The sequence below is a fragment of the Gavialis gangeticus genome, unplaced genomic scaffold (genome assembly GCF_001723915.1).
Source record: "Gavialis gangeticus isolate Ggan-Ray unplaced genomic scaffold, GavGan_comp1, whole genome shotgun sequence".
Classification (NCBI taxonomy): Eukaryota; Metazoa; Chordata; order Crocodylia; family Gavialidae; genus Gavialis; species Gavialis gangeticus.
Genome location: NW_017728996.1, coordinates 52,519,564 through 52,541,090, shown reverse-complemented (window position 1 = coordinate 52,541,090; position 21,527 = coordinate 52,519,564). Strand labels below are relative to the sequence as shown.

At 53.0% G+C, this 21,527-nt stretch overlaps 1 protein-coding gene and 1 long non-coding RNA gene across 2 annotated transcripts; one reads left to right on the top strand and one right to left on the bottom strand.

Moving 5' to 3' along the window:
• Positions 1-4,736: 4,736 nt before the first annotated feature.
• NR2E3 (nuclear receptor subfamily 2 group E member 3) lies at positions 4,737-17,853 on the top strand. The gene is made up of 8 exons (XM_019504517.1): positions 4,737-4,832; positions 8,768-8,918; positions 10,195-10,298; positions 10,850-11,119; positions 12,279-12,460; positions 13,181-13,421; positions 14,706-14,811; positions 15,917-17,853. The coding sequence occupies exons 1-8, from the start codon at positions 4,775-4,777 to the stop codon at positions 16,047-16,049; spliced, it is 1,245 nt and encodes a 414-aa protein (XP_019360062.1). The 5' UTR covers positions 4,737-4,774; the 3' UTR covers positions 16,050-17,853.
• LOC109288776 lies at positions 14,949-20,707 on the bottom strand. The gene is made up of 4 exons (XR_002095225.1): positions 20,627-20,707; positions 19,846-19,853; positions 15,734-15,742; positions 14,949-14,958 (listed from the first exon to the last, which is right to left on the bottom strand). It is a non-coding gene; the product is annotated as an uncharacterized LOC109288776 (long non-coding RNA).
• Between the last annotated feature and the right edge of the window lie 820 nt (positions 20,708-21,527).

Genomic DNA, 21,527 nt, shown 5'->3' with positions numbered 1-21,527 from the left:
CCCCCCCCCCCCCCCAAAATCTGGAGTAATCTGCACTTATCCTGACCTGTTACCTCAGACATCAAATGCAATCTCCAGTGTGCCATCCGAACTGCAGTGCAAAACAGCTGTTACCTCCAGCATCTAGTGGATAGATATGGTAATTGTACTCTGTAGTCTGCTGGGGAAATCTGGTGCTCTGTTCACTCCTGAGGCCAGCGTAATTTGCAGAGGTTTGTTCCAGTAGGGTAACAGTGGGTGGCAAGTGGGGCATGAGCTCTGGGTGCTGCCCAGGCACACAACTGGTTAATTATGGCTTTGGTTTGCCCAACTGATATGAATAACCCAGGTGTAAGTTGTGCGTCGGAGGCTTGCATGTGTGCACCAGACTGTGGGTTTACCCACCCCATCACCAGTGCGACATGTAGACCCCCCAGCCAGAGCTTTCATCAGCCCGCTCGGGTCCCCAGAGCAGTGAAGCCAGCGCAACATGGAGCTCAGCTTGAGCTACCCCCAGCGCTGCCCCCCAGCTGAGTGTGGACTTGGGTCCCCGGTGGGCTTGTGCAGCCTGCCCTGCTGGACAGGGAGGCCCATCTCCTCAAAGTTATTTCATTCCCACTGCTTACAGTGGGAGTTAGGCAGCTAACTCAGGCCCTTGAGAAGCTGGGCCTGAGCTCCTTGGGATAGGCACTTTCTTTGGGACAGTGGGAAAAACAGGAGCAGCAGGTGAGGGAGAAGAGGAGGAGGGAAATGGGAAGGAGGAACCTGCTTCTAAGCATGGAGGGGCAAGACGGGGGCTCCTGGGATGTGATCCAGTTCAAAAGTTGGGGAGGAAGCAGCTGTACCATTGTAACCGCTCTGGACCCACCCCTGGATTGCAGGATAGAGACCGGTTTGCAACACCTCTGTGAGAAACTGAGACTTCATGTTGCTGCCTGCAAGTGCCAGCTCCTCCGCAAGGCAGGCCGAGGGCTGCATTCCCTCCAGAGCAGCGAGCCCTGGCAGCAGCATGCCCAGCCTCCTGCTCCAACAAGGGCACTGCCGTAAGCCCCAACTCTGTACCAGCCACCCACTGGCAGCACTGGTGCCCTCAGATCCCCTCCCTGCTCTACTGTCTGGGCCCACCCTGCAGGTCCTGCTTCTCCCTTTACTGCTTTCTTGCAAGCAGCTGCAGCTGTTCTCCACCAGCGCATCCTCCCTAGACTCCTCCATGAGCAGCTGGGGGTGACAGCCCCATCACATCCTGGCTGGGCCAAACCAGCTGGCCTCTCCTTCCTCTCCACGTGATCCCTGCACACCCCTTCCAGGAGGCTGGATGCAACCTTAAAAGCATGTCTCAGCATCTCAGGGTGTCATGGCACCTCCAGTGAGAATCACTGACCTAGCCCAGTGGCGTGGTTGTCTAGCTGGGGCCAGTCACCATGCTCATCATACACCGAGAACAGCTGGCAACACAGTAACTAGCATCTACCAGTGGGGAGTGGACAGCCCAGCATACATCATATTTTAATCAAAAAGTCTTCTGGTTTTGGGCCAAACTCAGGATTTTGGGTAGCAACTCTAGATTTCAGGGCTGGTTCTCCCGTTGGCAGCCCATTCATGCACCCAACAGAGACAGGGAGAGGTGAATGTTGTGTTCCAGGTTTTAGTCAGTCCCTTTCCCCAGTGCTGAGTCTGTGGTTGAGGGAGCCCATTTATGTCACCTGGGGAAGACTTTTGCAGGCTGGGAGAGGTGCCCTCACTTTACATGGGCCATGGGACAGCCAGGAGGAGGTTGCAGCTCATCCTGGAGGGAAGGATGTCCATGCAATGCAGTTGTAAAGCCTGGAGCACCAGCTCTGCTTCCCAGCACATACCTACAACCAGAGGCCAGGCATGCGGGGATATGAGGGAGAAGAGCAAAAGAGGAAGAGAGGAGACAGGAGAGAGATGAGAACAGTGGACAAATGACAACCATGCTGCTAATAGCTGATGAAGCATCCACCGCCATATGGCCTTTGTCTAGTCATAGGGACTGATGGACTCAGAGCTGCTATTTGAACCCAGTGGCTAATCAGTTTTCTTAAACAACCAGACTCCATTAAACCTGTTTTGTCATTTCCACCCATCCCCTCCTTCTTATTTAAACAGTATAAATGGATTAGCTGAGAGGGATTGCAGTGAGTGTGTGAGCACACCCAGTAATTACCATAGTTTAGGGGATAAGGCAGGCAGCACTGTATAAGCTGTGCACCATGTATTATTCTGGCTGGTTATACTAGATCAGTGGTTCTCAGCCTCATTAAACAGAAGGCAGCCCTTGAAAAATGCCACCTCTTAGCTTAAAAAACTAAGGGTAATTTGACTATGGAAAAATTCCTCTGTTGCAAAGAACTCAGAAAGACCACTGCAGGTCACAATGGTTTTGACTCTATGGATTCCTATTTGAAATCTCTTTGGGTTTACCTGGAGAAGCTTGCATATCAAACAGTGCTAATATTGTGTATCACATTAAAAGGATCTCCCAGGCCCCCAGGATGCTGCACCCCTTCTAGCTGAGAATTGCTTCACTAGGCATTACAGGGGCTGGCTAACTGCCAGCGGCCAAGATCACCCAGAGTGTGGTGGGATGGGTTGATTTGGGGGAAGATGCTCCTTGCTTTGCTCATTCATAGTTTTGCTCTGGCTAATCAAACACCTCTGAATTGGGCTCTGTGCACATGTCTTTATGCTATGTGGTCTGGGCACTGGGCTGGGAAGCAGGAGAGCTTCTGCTTTGTTGGGTGACTGAGCAAGCTGATCGCCCCACAGAGACTGCCAGTTCTCTGGGGCAGGGAGTGTGCATCAGGACTGCATGTGACCTCAAAGTGTTACCATAATGGGACTGTTTTCAGAATGAAGCTTTAATTAAATATTCCAAGCACACAGGGCAGTGCTTCAACCCATTCTGACTTTATTATGTATCACACAAGGGTTGCTAATGTCTTTAAAAGCCCAGCTCCTGGGATTGCGGGACTTTTAGCCCCTGGACAAAGCACTGTTCAGTTCTGGACTTTTTGGTGCAGAGGAAAGCTGGAAAATGTGGCTCTTGACAGCTGAAAATCCATAAGACATAACAAGAACTCAGCATATATTATTTTTAACCCTCTTGGTGGGGGAGGAAATATCTCCAGGTTTGAAATCTTGGGACTGGTAATGCTGACAGGAAAAGAATATCCACTCATCGCTCCCTGATATGGTAGATCTCAGCCATCTGTCTATCTCTCAGTCCTAATTAATCCCCCTGCCCTAACACCCTTCACCACGCGTCGCAGACTGCACCCCTGGTAAGCAGGGTGGTGGAGGAGGCACCCAGGCAGTGAGCAGTGGGGCTGTCTGGGCCCACGAGACACGACTCCCAGGCAAGAAACAGCTTGGTGACTCGTTGCAACGACCTGCACTACATATCTCCTGGTACTTCCCGGACATGGGCTCCTTGGACTGACAAACTCAAGCACACGGAGTCTCCATTGAAGAGACATCTCCAGCTGAGAGCAGGCCCCAACTCAGTCTACCTCCCCAGTCCTCGCCCTACAGGGCTGAGTCTGAGCCCTCACCTGTCAGTCACCAGGCCTGGGTCTCAGATCCTTGGAGCCAGGGCAAGATCAGGTGGCTTGGGCTCCTCCATTAATACCTTCCTCCCCAGGAAGGTCACAGGCCACGCTGCGTGCTGCAGTGGTTCAACGGAGCCATGGCCTGGCCCAGCCTCCATCACAGGGAGCTCTCCATGAACTCCCTCAGCATGCTGTGAACTTTTCCAGTGGCCCTCAGCCTTGCCTGGAGATCACCGTGTAAGTGGAAGCCCCTTCTCCTACAGCCCTTGTAATTACCTGCCCCGGGCTCCTCCCTTTCCCCTCATCTATAATGCAGCAATAACTCTCATAGCCAGCTCTGAGAATCAGGTGCATTTACCTGCCTGGGAAAAAGCACCTCATGAAATATTGAGTTATGATTAGCTGCTGCCCTGGGATAATGGATGGCTCATTCCCTCCCCCTTTCTGAAAACCCTTCAGGAGGCAAAATGATGTTAATCGCTCCCCAGGCCTGCTAGCAAGGGGGCAGGGTGTGAGACAGATCAGATGTACAGGGGGAGAATGGAGCCAAGGTTCACCGCTGCCATCCAGAGTGAAGGCTGAACAAATAAGCTATAATCATCCTACACGAGGAACAGAAAAGAGCATAGAGAGGGCCAGGGCAGGGGGCTTGTTTTGTTGAGTGTCTGTGGGCAGAGCACAGCAGGCGGGTTTGGTGTCACTGGGTCTAGGGTTACAGGGCGCTGGCTCCAGGCAGGGCTCTGTGCAGCCGGGTCTCAGCACCTTTTTAATTCTTCATAGTGTGGCTGATTGATCCACCTTTGCGGAGACACTAAAGATTAAGAGGATGACAAATAGGCATCTGCTTACACAGCGTTAAGAACTAATCTTCCTGGCTCTGCTTTAGTAGGAGCCTTGAAGAGAGCAAGACGCGCGCACATACGCGCACACGCAACCAGCCGGCCGCACTGGAGGGGCTCCGAGCCCAGCTCCCCGGACTGCAGCCCACCATGGAGAGCATCTGGCAGCTTGAGGTCCCGCTCTGCCTTGATTAGGCTGCAAGGTAGCCAGGACCTCACCTCCTCCCAGGATCTCACATCCTTCCAGGGAGGTTGCTGATGGATTGAGTGGAGCAACAGGTCACCCCTTGCAGCCTGGGGAGGATCTGAGCAGTAAAGCTAAGGAGTTGGCACTTCCACCCCCTGGGACAGAGAGCTTGCGCAGCGGCCACCAGGACCTGCAGCATGTCCAGCTCGCCCTCAGAGTCGGTTGTGAGCGCTGGGCTGGAGGACAGCCAGTCAGGTAAGAGCCGGTCCTGAGCCATGCGTCCAGGTGGCTTTATGCTTAGGGTTGCTGTGGGAACTAGAAGCAACTCTGAGGGTACCTGTGGATGGGTGTCTGAGTTGGGTGGGGATGCCCAGTGACTAGAGGGTTTGGGCCACTTAAAACAGGCAAGTTGGGGGACCATCTGAAGATAGACTTCCTCAGCTCTTCCACATGTTGGCCACCAGCTGAACACTGCAATCTCATGAGTTAGGATGGGGCAGGGTCAGCGATGCTGGACACAGGTGAAGCAGTGCTGGGGGCAGAGATGTGCCCTTCCTCTGTCCAGAGCAATGAGATATACAGACAGGGGCTACCACGGTCTAGAGGACACAAAAGGCCACACCAGCTGGGAAGGCCAAAGGAGCAATGTTCCTGAGCAGAGTTGCCAAACCCAGGCAAAGCCTGAATCAGGTCCCTGAACTCATGAGACTGGCTTAGAAAACGAATACATAAATCCCGGACTCTTTTTATTGGGTTTTTTGGATCTTGAGCCTTCAGGTTTCCTGATTTGTGAATCTGTCACTTTAAAAACTAGGACAAGCTCGTAGAATCACCTGTCTCCAGGAGATGGGCTTTGAGACAACACGGCATCTCGTGAGCCCTGAGGGAACATCACCACAGTTAGCAGCACTGTCAGACAGGATTGCTTCTCCTACTCCTGCAGGTGGGAGAAACAGAAATGAGCTCTGAGAAAGCACTAAGAGCCCTGGGCCGTCCGGGGGGCTGGGGAGTTCTGCATGGAGACAAAGCCTTTGGGCTAATTAGACCCACAGGCTGCAGGTCCCTGTTGCCCCCAGGGGAAAAGGGTTTTGCCCCCTTGGTGGGGGTTTGCAATGTATCAAAGGGGAGCAGTTTCCAATCACTTTGCAAAAGAGGATAAGGACCAATGTCCCTGTTTATGGAGTGGGGTAGCCAAGACCCCAGGGAGGCTGCAGCTGCCGAGTCCAGGCTCCCTGGCAAGTCAGAACAGAGCTGGGACTGGAGCTGCAGACTCCTCTGCCCCCCACGCCTCCCCCAGCCATTCACTCTACACTGGAGAGAGGCAGTAGTACAGAAAGGGCTGGTTCCCAGAGGAAAACATTATGGGACTTGAAGGCCCCAATTCCCCCAGCTCAGTGGCCAACCTGGCTAAGGCAGCATCTTTCTGGCCCAGTGTCGGGCATTTCACATGCTGGGGAGCTCCGGTCCTGGCCACAGCACATGGAAGAAGCAAAGCACCAGGCCTTTGGTTGCCCCTGAGAGCCCTGCTCCCTGGGAGGGCAGTAGAAGCCACTCCTGGGGGCCAAATGGGGCTTTCAGCCCTGGAGGAGCTGTGCCACCCCTGCCTGCCACCTCCCACTCAGCAGTCCTGGCAGTGTCAGGGGCTGAAGAGGCTCTGTCTCCCTTGCCTGTAGCTGTTGGGCTGGATCCTACTTTTCTGTGGCAGCAGCTGGGTAGTATGTGGCAAGGGTGGGCAGAAAAGCTATCCTACATGGCAGCCAGCTTTCCCTCTGCCGCCAGGGACCTGGATGCCTTGGCTCCCTGCTGTGCTACTGGATGGGACTGAGATGCACTGGGGTGCCAAGGGGCATGGCTTCTGGGTTCCTGCCACCCTGGGGGGTACAGGTCCCTGAAGCACCACTCCCCCATTCACCCATCAGCAGAAACCAGCCTGGGTGCAGCCTTTCATCTCTCTACTTCTGGGCTCCTCTCCTAGGTTGTAGTGGGTTGGCAACCTCCTGAGGAATCATTGGTGGGTCTGGCAAAGGGCCTGGGCTCCTGACTCCACGTTGGCCACTGCTATGGGAGTTGCAGTGCCGGAGCAGGCAGAGCTCAGGGCTGCACATCCACATGCTCATGGCTACTGAAGCCCCCAAGCCTTGGGATCCCAACACAAGCCCAAGGGGGGGTCTGTGGCTTAGGGTGAAGGCCCAACCTGTCCTTGAGCCTCTGTGGAGTCAGGCCAAAGGTCGGGGAGGAGGCAGGTGCTGCTTAGTTTGGCTGCACATTGTTGCCGCTGTGGCAGCCTGCTGCTTGAGCCCAGGGCTGCGAGCCAGAGGTCCATGGCCTTGGGACCATCTGGTGAGAGAACTGTCCACAGGGGTACAAATAGCCACAGGCAGCTCTACAGGCCTTCCCGCTGCCCCCCACACATGGGTCACATTCATCAGCACCTGCCACACTAGCCAGCAGTGCTGGGCAGTGGGCGAGGACACTCAGTGGAGAAGGGGTTATCAGCACCGGGGAGGTGGCTGGGAGAGATGCATCGGGCTCTGTGGCCCTCACAGCCATCTAGCTCTAAGCAGATGTCTTCCTGGTAAGGCAGGAGACCTGTGGGCAGTGACAGGAGGGGGAGCGAGTGCTCCAACCCAGGTGGCTCTGGGGAGACCAAAGCCCCTGGAAGGAGGGTAGATCTCCTCGGGGTGGGTGGGCAGTGGTCAGGGAGGTCCCCAGACACCTCTCTGTGCATTGAAGTAGCTCCATGTCTTATCGCTCCTAGATGCTCTGACACAACCCTCCCACACCCATTGGTGCCAATAGAAGCTGGAAATCACAATCCCTGCAAGCACCTACTCTGCATACATGCAAGATGCATTTGGCTGATTATCTTGCCTGGGTCCTCTGACCTCGGCTGACTTCCTGCCCTTGGGCAGGGGGCTGGACCAGATGATCCCACGAGGTCCCTTCCAGCCCTAATGTCTATGAAATCTAAGATATCTATGAAACCTTTGAGGATGTGGGATCAATCCCGTGTCCCTGCAAAGGGGACAGCACCTCCTAGGGCCATTGGGAGGATTACAGGCCAGGGGTGCCTGGAGCATGGTCCTTTGGGGCTTTGTATATACCTTAGCTACAGGGGGGAGGATGACAGCACAGCATCCACTGGGAAGCTTTGGTCACCACAGTTAGGCGCTTCAGAGAGTTCAGGACTGCCAGGACACTAAGATAGAAACCAGTTTCCAGCAGCTACTGTGTCCACTTCCTTTGCTGGCCCTACGGAAACACTAGGAGCTCCAGGCCTGAGGGAAATATTGAGGAGAGTCTTAAGCCATGAGACTCCAGTGGAGATCCAGCCCCTGCCCATCAGACTGTATTTCTTCAGTGCCACAAATCCTGCCACTACCCAAGGAGCCCTGCCTGGCACTGTGCTGGCCTCACAGATCTTGGGGGCAGGAGCCATTTGCCTTGTGGCTGTCCTGCACCCAGCACAGTGGTACCACCACCCAGCACAGCTGCCTCCCAGCCCCCATCGGAGGCAGAAGGATTTGTCCCCCATAAGCAGGTACCACTACATTAGGGATGTTGGTATCAGGCACATCAGTGTGTGAGGCTCTGTGACGGCCTCTCATGCCACCATAATCCCTCATGGAGATGAGTCTCCAACCAGTGGGTGCCGCATACCGGAGATTCCCTTTTAGCAGCCACCAATTTGCTGCTGTCCACTCTCAGCCCCTAGTTCCTGGGGCAGGAGATGTGGCAACCAGCAGGGCCCAGCTGCCTGCACTAGCCCAGCCACCTGTTCCCGTCCCTCTGCGTTGTCTCATGCCAGGCTGCCCCAGTCTCCCTCACCACTGGGGGGGATGGGGATGTCTCTCTTGGCTTCTGACTACTCTCACAGCCCTTGACACCCTGGGCCTTTGAGGCAGGGCTGTAGGGTCTGAACACAGGGCGAGGGGGCCAGGTGCTTCCACCTTATGTAAGGGAGGAACAAGCTCTACACAATGTGCCCATGTGTCCAGCCTCTGAGCTGTCTTCTCTGAGCCCACCAGATATGCTTCTCCCCAACTCCAGCTCTTGCCAGCCCAGGGCTGCACATTGTGCCCGTGCTGAGCTGGCACCTCCCAGGCTAGCTGGGCCGTACCTGCTGTGCTCCTGTCCAGGAGGGAGATGCTTGCAAGCCCCCAGTGCCAATTTCCCTCTCATCCTCTCAGGGCTCAGCCCGACCCCCGGTAAGGCCCTGAGCCCTGTGCTCATGTGCAAGGTGTGTGGGGACACCAGCAGCGGGAAGCACTACGGCATCTACGCCTGCAATGGCTGCAGTGGCTTCTTCAAGAGGAGCGTCAGGAGGAAGCTCATCTACAGGTAAGCAGAGGGTGGCATCTCTGCAGATGCTGGGTGGTGGTGGGACTGTACCAGCTTTGTTCTGCCCTCTGTTTTCTGGCATGGGGAAATGTGCCTGGCAGGCGTTCTTGTGCAGGGGGAGGTGGGGAGCATCTGTAAGAGGAGACAAGGGTAAAGCTAGTCTGTTTGAGCCCTGGTGCAGGGACTACATGCAGAGAACCCTTGGCTCTGTGAGTGGTGGGGGTATGACAGCATCCCCCGGTAATTCCCCAGAAGCTGGCACTGAGGGATCATCTGGAAACAGTCCCTGTAAGTGTTCCCTGGCTCAATGCTGGTGAATGCAGACAGACTGACATTCTTGGACCCAGGTTCCCCCACCCACTGGCCCCTACCTGGGTCCTCTCCCACGAGGTGCCCTTTGCGGTGCTTCACACACTGGGAACCCAATGGCCATCCTCTGCCACTGTGGTGTGCTTGGTGCCATCGCTGTATGGGACCTGCATCCCAGTGCTGGAGACAAAGGCTCCAAGGAGAGAGAGAGGAGGGCTGGCTCTGTGCTGGGGAAGAAAGCGCAGCTGGGTGGGAACAAGCCATATGGCTTTAGCTTCTGAGCTAGCACTGTAAGCCAGACCAAGCATCCTTGAGCCAGGACTCACGCAGGATGTCAGAATCACCTCCTCCTGGCAGAACACTGGGCTTGGGGACCAGCAGCTCCTCTGCTGCCTCTCACCCATGCCCTATTTCTTGGCTGCCTCTTAGGGGTGTCATGAGCATGTCTGGGCAGACCCCAGAGCACACAAGAATAGGTCAGGGCTGGGTATGATGAGCAGGACCCAGCAAAAGACCGATGAAGCTGCTGCCATGCCAGCCCTGCAGAGCCCAGTGGGTGAGAGGGGGCTGAAAGGCCTGTGGAGAGGATGCTGACCCAAGTGTGCAGATCGTGGCACTGGGGAGCATCCAGGGCAGTTGCTGGTTGCGCCCAGCTGGGTCTCCCCTCTCCGGCTCCGAGACCCTGGTACATTGACTTCAAATTCTGGCCCTCAGCAGCCCCATTTCCATAGGTTGTGATGTCTGAAAGGACAGTGAGCTCATTTCATCAGCCCTCCTGCTCCAAGGACCTGGGCACACTGAGGTCCTGCTAAACTGCTCCCACCTGGAGTGGATGTCATGTTGCCACAGTGTTGTAGCCTGAGCACCAAATTACTCCTAGGCAGGTGCAGCCTCCCACCTCCTTCCTCAGACTTCTCTAGGTGATCAGGGCCAGCGTAACAGGGCCTGTGGCCTTCCTTTCCTTCAGGTGCCAGGCTGGGACAGGGATGTGCCCAGTGGACAAGGCTCACAGGAACCAGTGCCAGGCCTGCAGGCTGAAGAAGTGCCTGCAAGCGGGGATGAACAAGGATGGTGAGTGCAGGGTGGGGGGCGCCAGGGTTGAGATGGGTCAGGGAAGGTCAATAGATGTGGTTCCCAAGGAAGCACTACAGGCACCTGGGGCAGCCACCTGGGCCCCCTTGTCATCTGTGAGGCCACAAGAGCCCTGAGGCAGGTGAGGAGGAGACCAAGGGATGCTCAGCTGATGTTGGCAAGAGTGAGAGCCCAGGGCAGCAGAGCTCATTGGACTCAGGGGGGAGGGTCAAGGTGTCTTGCTCTGCTTCTGCCTCAAAGGGAGCTGAGACATATCCCTCAGCATGACTAGGGCTTGGCCTTTCTGTCTGCACAGCGGGGCTGGCAGCTACTACAGCAGTCGGGCCTCCAAGCAGCTGGTTGTAGAGAGGTTTTCCACCCTTGGCCGAAAGGACCAAGGGCGCAGGGGACTAGTGATGACCCCTGCTCCCCAGCCATGCTGCAGGGGGGTTGGGGGCAGCTGATGGGACTGCATAGCATGGGCAGCCTCAGGACTCCTGCTGCCTACCCATTGCTCAGCCCTCTCCTAACCCTGCGCCCTGCCTCCGCAGCTGTGCAGAACGAGCGCCAGCCCCGCAGCACCGCCCAGGTCCGACTCGACAGCATTGAGCTGGACTCTGAGCTCAAGCCCGAGCACCTGGCCACCACGCGGGAGGCCCCCCCACCGCCCTGCCCTGCCGTGGTGAGCCTCCGGGGCCCCATCTCCTCCACCGCAGCAGTGGGAACCCCAGGGCCCCGAGCACCCACTCCACCCAGCAACCACCGCTTCATGGCCAGCCTGATGACAGCGGAGACCTGCGCCAAGCTGGAGCCTGAGGATGGTGGGTGCCTGTGGGGGTGGAGGCCAGAGGTTCTTCATGGGCAGGGCATGGGGTGGGTGCCATGATGGGGGTGGAAGCCCAGAGCCTAGAAGGCTCTTGGGTTTGACTGCTCAGTAGGTTTCAAGGCCACAGTTACATGGGTTCCTTCCTCCAGATGCTGGGTCCCTCTTTCGTCTCTGTGGGGCAAGGTAGGGCTCAGCTTCCTGGCCAAGTTGCCTCCCCACCATCACTCAGCTCCTGGTCCAGAAGAATGGGCTTGGCTTTTCCTACAGCTCTGCTCTGTCGATGAACCTCAAGGAACAATCCCTGTGGACTTAGTCTCACCCCAGGGCAGCCCCCCAGAAATCCAGGAGTCCGTGTGGTGACGTGGCTATCAGGCTCTGGGGCAGGGGAGTCAGACTGCACAGCTCTTCCTAGCACCACAGGGTCCTGAATGGGACCTCTCAGAACAGCCCTTGCAAGGACCAGAGGTCAAAATGCTGCAAGAGCCAGGCTTGGGCATTGCCAAGCATCTTGCTAGTAGTAGGTGGCACCGGCAGGCTGAGGGCCCCTCACAGTCACCCTGTTCCGTCAGAGTGCGGGGCTTGTGCCCACAGGGCAAGGCAGCCACCAGCCCGTGGGTCACAAGGTTCAATCGCATCTATACAAAGGGATAGTGAGGACAGGTCCAAAGCAGAGCTTACCTGTGCCTGGAGCCAGGTCTCACCAGCACTGTACAGGTACCCCATCTCCTCCGTGTCCCACATAGTACAAACAGCATTGTCATCGCTTAAACAACAGGTTGTGCTGGCTCCTAGATGCTTCCTCATCTGCCCTGGGTCCCTCTTGTGCTCTGAGTGCCTCAGACAAAGAGGACTGGGGAGTCAGCACAGCCAGGGCTCTGGTCATAGACTCTCAGGTCCTCAGGAAGCAGGACAATGCTGCAGGGATGGGCTGGGGCCACTGCAAAGCAGGTGTCAGGAAAACCTGGAGTATATTGGAAAGGAAAGACAGCTTCAGTTCCCTCTCTTTACAACCCAGTGCTAAGCTGTGGGCCTGTCTGCATCCTGGCCCATAAGTGCTGGGCCTTCCAGTGAGCCTGGCACTGTGTCTGAGCCAGCTGGGGTAGGTCTAGCACCACGCCGTGCTGCCAGTGACACAGCCGTTCTCCTTCCCACAGCGGACGAGAACATTGATGTAACAGGGAATGAACCTGAACGGGCCTCCAGTGAATACCAGGTGTCCCCATACCCATCTGCCAGCCCCGAGAGTGTCTACGAGACCTCCGCACGGCTCCTCTTCATGGCAGTGAAGTGGGCAAAAAACCTCCCGGTCTTCTCCAACCTGCCCTTCAGGGACCAGGTGAGTCTGGCTGCCTGTGGTTTGAGGCACCGTTAACTGCTACTGTGAGAGACGGGGCAGCAGGCTAGCTAGATCTTTAGTCTGTCCAGCCATTCTTATGTTCTTATGTGGGAGGAGCTGGGGTGTGCATGCATGCATGCACGTGGGCCTGTCAATGACCCTGCCTACTAGACTCAGACCAGAGCAAGCACGTGGTCATCCTGCCATCTCCTGGCTGGGAACTAAGCCCTGGTCTCACCTCAGCAGAGCCTCCTGTAGTTCAAACAGCAATGGCTTGAGGTTTTGGAGACAAAGCCGTTTAGGTCACCTCCCCTATGCTGCCTGCATGAAGCATTGTTAATGCCCATGATCTCTATGTGTAACAAATCCGCTTCCACTGTCAGCTCTGAATGGAGGCTGGACCTCTTGCAGTTAATGCTAACAATGATTAAACTGGTCTGACGTGCTACAGTGGAAACCGAATGACAAATGTGTCAGCATTGAGGCTGAAAGCTGCTCCAGCCTGTGCACTGCCCCTCTAACCTCAGTCAGTAGGTAGCTCCTTGAGCACCCAGACCAAAGCATGCTTTGGCCAGGAGCCCACCTAGGTCTGGCACTTGGGAAGAGATCCCCACAGTCTCACTGATGAGATCTGCACAGAAGTGAACTTAATGGAGAGACAGTTTTGCCCTTCGAGCTCACATGTCTCATTTGCATCCCCCCCCACCGACTCCTTGGCAGGTGATTTTGCTGGAGGAAGCCTGGAGCGAGCTGTTCCTGCTCTGTGCTATCCAGTGGTCCATGCCCTTGGAGAACTGCCCCCTACTCTCTGTGCCTGAGCTCTCCCCCAGTGTCCACGGGAAGCTTGTGTCTGCCAGCGTGGACATCCGCATCCTGCAGGAAACCATCACCCGCTTCAAATCTCTCACTGTCGACCCCACAGAGTTCGCTTGCATGAAGGCCATTGTGCTCTTCAAGCCAGGTGAGCCTTGCTGGGGATACAGGACATGGGTTAAGGCCAGCTACAAAGCAGACAGGCTTCACTTGCACAGCTCTGCCAATGTCCCTCAATCCTGACTCACAGGGCCCCCAGCTATTCCTGGCTTGGCTTTCCATGAACACAGCTCTGGCAGTGCCCTCCAACCCTGACCAGCAGACCCCCTGCTAGCCCAGGAACCCAGGCATATGGATCTGTCGTTGCCCTCAACCCTAGCTTTTTTTTTCCAGCCCAGGCTCCCCATCCTGTTCTGCAATAGTGTAATCGCTGCCTTATAAACAATAGCCCCCATGAGCATAAACCAAATCCCTCAGCATTTTCCAGCTCTCTTCAGAAGGTTTTTAGAAGCCAACTTCAATGAATTAACAGTACTTCCAGCATTAGTGTCACAGCAAATGCCTTGGGACAGCCTAGATCCAAGCCATTTATAAAGAACAACCTCCCTTGAAGGAAAGAGCCTGAAAATAGTAAACTGGTACTTCAGAAAACCAAAACTGACCCAGGTGCACAGCTTTCACCCATCACAAATCCTAGTCTCCTTGACCAGAGCCAGCTCAATGATTCAGCCAGCAACCCGCACCCCCACTGCTGGAGGATGTGGTTGGATTTATTAGATGAGAGGCTTTTCTAGTTAGTAGGGAACAGGGAAGAGACAGAGGTCCCGTCACAGTATGGGGGACTGCGCGATCTGAGAACCATCTCACCCATACTGACCTCCCCACTGGGATGTGGCTGCAGTACTGGCCTTCCATGCTTATAGCCAGGGGAATCCCTGGAGTGAGGGTCCTGAGCGAGCTCTGCCCAGCTGGTTCGGTCTGAGGCTTACAGCAAAGAGTCCCGTGCCAGCTATGTCATGGCAGAGGGGCTTCTTAGGATCTTAGGAAAGTAAGGCTGAAAAGAAACTCACAAGGTCATCTAGTGCAGCCCCCTGCTCACGGCAGGAGCATCGCTGACTAAACCATCCCAGCCAAGTGTCTGTCTAACCTGTTAGAGGCATCATTGCTCCAGGCCAGAAGAGTGCTCAGAGACTGACTTTCCCTAAGCCTGAAGAGGGGTGTTTGTACCCAAACGCTTGCAAATAACAACTTTTCCAACTATTTAGTTGGTCTAATAAAAGATATCACATCTACCCCAATTACCTTGTCTGCCAGAGAAAGACTCGCACCTCCTTGAAGTTTGTGGATTGTTTGGTTGGCTTATTGGATAGGATCTTGCAAGGTAAAGGCAGGCACCAATGAATAGCCTTGATCGTGTTTCCTCTTCCTATAGAGACACGAGGTCTGAAAGACCCAGAGCAAGTGGAGAACCTACAGGATCAGTCGCAGGTGATGTTGGGTCAACACAACCGGACACACTACCCCAGCCAACCGGTCAGGTAAGTGGGCAGGTGCTGCAGATGTGAGGTTTGCTGCTAGCTTCTCAACAGCTGCTTCCTTCTGACCCAGCGACCCATCACCTCCTCAGTTACCCACAACCTTCCCCCCTCCCAGGACAAGTGCCTTTGCAAATCCATTGCTCCCTTCTAACCAGCCTAGGAGCTGGTCTGCACTACGAAGTACTCCTTCATTTGCCTGGAGCCTTGTTTTTGGGCCGTGCACCCTCCAGTCCACTTCGCTGATAGTGTGTTCCCTGGGTCAGCAGAGAGCTCTAAAGAACAGAGCTCTCTGCTCATCTAATAGGTAAATTCATCTGTTCTGGGCTTGTTCCCAGAGGGTGTGAACCTTACCTCCTGCTGGGTTGTGGTGGTCCTCCCACACCTTGCTCCAGGGATCCTGGCTCTATACCTACCTACATCTCACACACTACACTCTGCCTGCTCTTTTCTGCCCTGTGTGACCTTTAACATCTTCTCCAGTTTGCAACCCCAAGAGAGAGGAACAACCTTCTCTTTCCTCCTTTCCCTCCTCCTCAGAGGAAGGGAACTCTTTCCTCCTGGTAGCTCCCCACCTCCACACAAGAGCCATTTGCATCCTCATCCCACTGGTATTTACAGCGATTTACACCTGGGGCACAGGTAATAGTGGTGCTTCAAAATGTGGCTAGGAGACCTTGCAGGAACTTGCTGCCAGTTCATGTTGATGGATCGTGTCATGCTCCTGAAGTGTGCTAAACTGCCTTCCTGCTTTCCAGCTCCAGCCTTCGTGTTCTGCCCAAAAGAGGTGGGTCCATGCCCTGGCAAACTGATTAGTGTTTTCATGGGCCTCCAGCCACATGCTTTGCTGGCCTGGGTGCACAAAGCAAAAGGAGAAATTCTGTTTCCCCAGTGTTAAAAACCTACAGATGCCAATGAAGCAAACTTTCTTGTTCTCTGCACACTTTCCAACTCACTGTCATGTCATCATACCCCATTGCCTGAGTCTACATTTGCACAGTAGATTAAAAAATCAAAGCCCTGTCCTGCAGACAACCTTCCTCCAAGGACACTGCCCTGTGCGTAGTAGCTAACTCAATCCACATGGACTCTCTCTGTTCTCTTCCAGGTTTGGCAAATTGCTCCTGCTCCTTCCCTCACTGAGGTTTATTTCTTCAGATCGTATTGAGCTCCTCTTCTTCCGCAGAACCATTGGGAACACGCCCATGGAGAAGCTGCTCTGCGACATGTTCAAAAACTGACCTGCCCCCTCGTGGCTGCGGCCCCTGGAGATGGGGGTTGAAGGCTTCATGGTCAGCAGGAAAAACACTCTAGTCGCAAACTCCTGGTGCCCAGTGCGCTGGGCCAAAGGGCAGTTTGGAGATCCCAGTTTTGTCCTCCTAGGATGTGGGCCAAATGAATGGTCTCTCTTCCATGCATGCCAGGGCATGGTCCAGGATGAACTTCTGTTCACAGAAGCTGCAGTTAACTGGAAGTAATCCCCAGTCCACTTCTAGGTCACTGTGACCTCTCTGGTGGGGTGAGTGACTCTCAGGAAGCTTTCACCACAGATGGTCTTACTGACTCCGTTTCAACCGGGTGTTTCCAGAGTGTACTGCATCTTCATTAACTCAGTCACAAGAATGAGTGGGTGCCCCCCCTACTTTCCCACTTTTAGATGACAGAAATATGCTCAGTTATATGTGAGAACACAAACCATGCAGTGGAAAACCAGGATGGCTGAGCGCACACTGACTCATAGGGGTGTGAGAACACAGCTCCCAGTGCAAAACAATGCAGGAGCTACAGTCGGAGTAGTGAAAACATGTGCGTCTAGGACAAGTTCAGGTTCAGAACCCATAGCCCATGGGGGAGGTGTGGCTTATCCTCCTGGGACTAGGGAAGGCTCATTATGGAAATTTTCATGGCACTCAACTTGGTTTAGTAAATGGTTAAAGAAAGAGGTGGCCTAGTCTGTTGTAGAGAATGGAAATAAAATTGCCATTGATATTTACCACACTCAAAACTGAGGATAACTAGCCATAGAGCATCATCTACCCAAGGCATGTGTTTAGGTTCCAGTGGGTTCAGAGCAGGTTCCAGCAGGTGTTCAGACCCAAATGATAAAAACACTCATGGACTGAAACATTGGCGTCTATGGCCTATGTCATCTTGACAGATGAGGGTAGAGGGCATCTTGCATTCTCCTCTCTTGGGGCAGAGGAAACCCAGTGATGGCTAAAGCCAAGGACTGCATTTGATCTGAGAGACATAGAAGAAGTTTTCAGAGTAGCTGAAACTCAACCTTACAATCTCCATTTTAAACACCATAACTGCTGCAACAAATGCACAATCATGAGTCAGGGACAGAGGGATTGGGGTGATTCTTGTGTCTTCTGAACTGCATATAACTTTTGTACCACAAAGGAGGAAGGCTGATGCTGTGGGAAACCTATGGGAGGACTAACAACAGACACACACAACACTTCTGGGCTGAAAGTACAACCAGACAGCACAGAGAACTCCACATGGTATTGCATAAACCAAGCAGAGTCATATTCTAGTAGAGACAGGGCTTCTCAGTGCCTTGCAGGAGAAGATGGTAATAGCAGAGGCAATGGCTCTTGTTCCCAAGAGGAAAATCCACCCACTAAAGCTGCCATTACCATGTCAAAAATGCTTTGTAGGCCTGTTCACCTGAGAATCACTATCTGTGGTGAGCTCCCAGAATCCTCTGGCTGGAGATGACAGACATACAGGAAGTCCTGGGCGTTTGTTCTGTTGGCCAACGTCCGGGCTCTGAGGTTATGGGGATAAAACTCTTATTAAGCAGCAAAAGGAGCATCAAGAACAATGCTGTTCTGCTCGTAGTGCCAAGGGAGGTGCTGGGGTTCAGCTGGCAAAGCTCTCGTGAAATGTTCCCGCTGACAGTGAGTGGACAAGGGAAGCACCTGAATGGATGCATTTCTACCAGGAGAAGGCATGTGTGGGCCTGGGGACATGGCACTTTTTTAAAAGAAGCTGAACTCCTTACACTTAGCATTTACTGAGAGCTGTTCTCTTACCCTGTGGCTCCCAGGGAAGGACCTGTGCTGCCTGTGGACTTTTGAGTACATAATAAAGTGGGCTATTTCAGGTTATGTTCTCTGTCTGTTTATTTCTACCTCCTAACCTCTGGCCTGAACCTCAGGGGGTAAGTGCAGGGTCTCACATGCTGGCATCCACCCCCGTGGTCACTCCTGCCAGCCCCAGGAGTGTGGGAGGAATGGAAGGGATGAGCTGGGCTGCAAAGTGCAGCCCCATCTGTGCATGCATGTGCCCACCTGCTCCCAGAGCATGCTGCTGGGAGCATGGGAGAGGTTGGCATAGGGGCTGCTTGGAGCAGGGAAGGGTGGGGGGAGGCAGAAACAGCAGTGGCAGTCCCCAGAGGAGCAGCCACAGGCACCGCTTGAGTAGCAGGGGCAGGTGCAGGGTGCCAGGTTGGGGAGGAGAGCATTTACCTCTTCACACAGAGGGGAACTTGTGGCACACCCTTTGGGAATCAATGGCCTCAGTAATATTGTAGTGATGTTGATGTCATGATGGCCCAGGCAATATGAGTGAAAGAGGATTTTTCGGTAATATTTTTTATTGGTCCACGTATACAAGTGGGAGAGATTCCAGGCCTGAGAAATATCATCTCAAAAGCTTGTCCAGCATCACTCGCAACGCTATAGCTGGCCCAATATAAGATACTGTTACCAAACAAATCCTGTTTTTTAAGTGACAGGTTTTACTACTGCCTATTCCTTTCCACTTGCAGCCTTGCAGTGCCAACCACCTACAGCTGATGGAGTCCCTTTTGACTCACACAGCATCAGAATTGCAACTACACTCCACTTGCAAAACCAGTCATACCATGACTTGATATATGGACTTGACTTCCATACCCAGGGGGAGTTTACAGGGCTGCAGACAAGGGTGAAAACTCTACCTTTTTACCTGTGAGCAGAGTAAATTTAATATGAAAAGCCTAAACAAGGAAAAGTGCTGACATTTTTTTATAGACTAACCTTTTTCTAACCATAACCAACACTATTACATATATCAAATGCCAGAACCGACATGAAAGATCATGAAATAATTATAACCTACGACACCATATGAAGAAGCAAACTTCTGATTAGCAGACACCAAGAAGAATAAGACCGTGCCTGAAGAGAAAATTCAACAGCTGTCAATACATCTCCACCATCACCACATTCAACAACCCTCTTACAATAAAACTATCAGAATCTATGGATGCTACATGTACCTACTACAGAACGTGAGACATCTCATTCAATACATCAAATGCCCTCATAAAAACTATGTTGATGAAACTAAACAACCACTACACCCCAGAAAGAGCTGTCACAGAAAAAAAGACAAAGAACAAACACCAACTTACCAGTGGAAGAGCACTGTACAAGAAGAACCACCCCATCTCTGACCTCACAGCCCTTGTTCTCAGAGGAAGGCAATGCAATGCTTTCAGAAGACAGGCCCGGGGACAAAAAGCAAACAGATATGTATTGGACACTAAACACCATGGACTTAACATAGATTAACTAAATTAATGGCTCGTTACAATTTATCGGTCCTCTCTTGCTAACTTTGCTGTGCTTCACAAGTGGGAATAGTCCTTTTACATTTGAATGGTCACATTCTTTCACATATTTAAGCTTGTCTATCTCAGTTGGTTCGCTTGGTCTGTAACTACTTTTGTTAGTTGCTCACTAGTGGAATCAACAAAGCAGCCGGGAACTTTGGTTTTTTTGCAAGACTGAGCCTGGAACAATAACAATCTGTCAACTAAAGGGAAAATCCATATTTACAAGACATGTTCTTTATCCATTCTTCTAAATGGCTCAGAAACATGGACAATCTATGACAAATGTATCAAAAGACTGAACAGCTTTCATATCAGATGCCTGCATAAAAGTCTTCAAATAAGATGGCAAGACAGGGTGACAAATGTGGGAGTGGTAAACCATGCTGGTATGTCATTCGTGGGGATGTTGATAAGTAAGAAAAGACTCAAGTGGCTTGGTCATGTCAAGCAAATTCCTGATCACAGGATCCTGAAAAATGTGCCATAACCTGGAGTTTGTGAAAGGTCTAGAAAGAGAGGCAGACAGCTGTGCAGATTTTGGGATGCTTGCAAAGATGACTTGGCATCCTTTGGAGTCTCTCTGGACAGTTGGGAAAGGAATGCAGAATGCCGCTCTGGTTGGCAGAGTTAGCTTGCAGATGGAGCGAGGCACTGGGAGGCAGACTGGATCAAGTTTTGTGATGACTGACATTGGAGGAGGAAAAAATCTGCTGCTCAGATCCAGAGCCATAGGAGACGTGTAGGAGGAGCGCGGGGGGGCACATGCCCCTCGAGAGTGCTGGTGCCCCCCCTGACTGCAAGTGCTCTGCCTGTTAGGGTGGCATGGAGAGCACTAGTGCCCCCCCTGAAATTGGCTCCACCAGCAGCACTCCTGCCACCATCCTGGTGCATGCGGAAGTGCCGGCACTTTGATCCCCTCCCCCACCAGTTGCCGGATGGGTGCTGGGGGACTCCCCCCAAACCCAGTTGAGCCCTGCTGGTGCCCTCCAGGCTCGGAAGGCACCAGTCGCCCATGTTCAGAGCATTGCTAGTGCATAAGTGTGCCCTACCTGTGGGCGGGACTGTCACTTGTGCAGTGGACTCAGCAGCCATCAAAGGACTCGTTGGCACGTACACCATGCTCTGTAAAGAATGACACTGCCAGTTGATTTCTGTTCATTTCTCCTTGTTCCACAGGTTTACTTGCCACTTCCCTTCTTAAGTGACCCCCTTCATTTACATAACAGGGTTAAATAAAACTAACTGCTTTATCTGGTATTTAGCTTAGACTGTATCTATTTCTTTCCCAGATGAGCTTTTGTAGGCAACAACCTACTTCATCAAATGCTATGGAACCTGACAGCCTCTTAAATATTCATGGCATTTGAAGTAGGCTGTTGCCTACAAAAGCTCATGCCTCTTTGAACCAGTTAGTCTCTAAGATGCCTCCCTGCCCTGACTTCTGCTTGACTTCAAACTAATATGACCAACCATGTCTGTGCTCAAGAAATTTGGGGTAAATGTGATTAAGAGCAGGGGGAACTTTTATGTCCCAGGGAACAAGTGCTTCTGGTCCACTTCTGGGTCTGCTGCCAAGTGCACTGGGGAGCCCCCCGTGCTCCTGTGGGATGCTCCATCCACCCCAGCATTGCAGTACTCATGAGCCCTGCTACCTAGAGGTATGTAGAAAAAAAACATTTAAAGCTTTGTCTATGTCCGAATCTCCAAATCTTTCCAAATCGCTCTGAATCGATTCAAAGGGCTCTGATTCGATTCAGAGAGATTAAAGGGTCCTCTGATTTGATTTGGATTCAGAGATTCAGCCACAGAATCTCTGTCGAATTGAATCAGGGAACAAAGCTTCGCACAGCCCTACTATGAAAGTCTTTTTTGGTGACGTGCTCTTGAACCTTATCCACCATTGCCATCACTTAACCAGTGTCATTGGCAAGCTGAAAATGATGGCTACATTCCTATCATAAACATGGTTGAACCATTACCAGTAGAATACCTTTGGATAATGAGTTGCAAGTGCAAGATAGAATGCCAGGGACCTGCATGCTCGTGCAGGCAGGGTAATGGGCCATGCACTCCCGGCAGTGAGCATTATGAGACATCATGTTGCAAT

Coding starts and splice junctions, on each gene's coding strand:
- NR2E3 (XM_019504517.1), top strand. CDS start 4,775: ATGTCCAGCTCGCCCTCAGAGTCGGTTGTGAGCGCTGGGCTGGAGGAC. Junction 8,919..10,194: donor AGGAGGAAGCTCATCTACAG/GTAAGCAGAGGG, acceptor CCTTTCCTTCAG/GTGCCAGGCTGGGACAGGGA. Junction 10,299..10,849: donor AGCGGGGATGAACAAGGATG/GTGAGTGCAGGG, acceptor CTGCCTCCGCAG/CTGTGCAGAACGAGCGCCAG.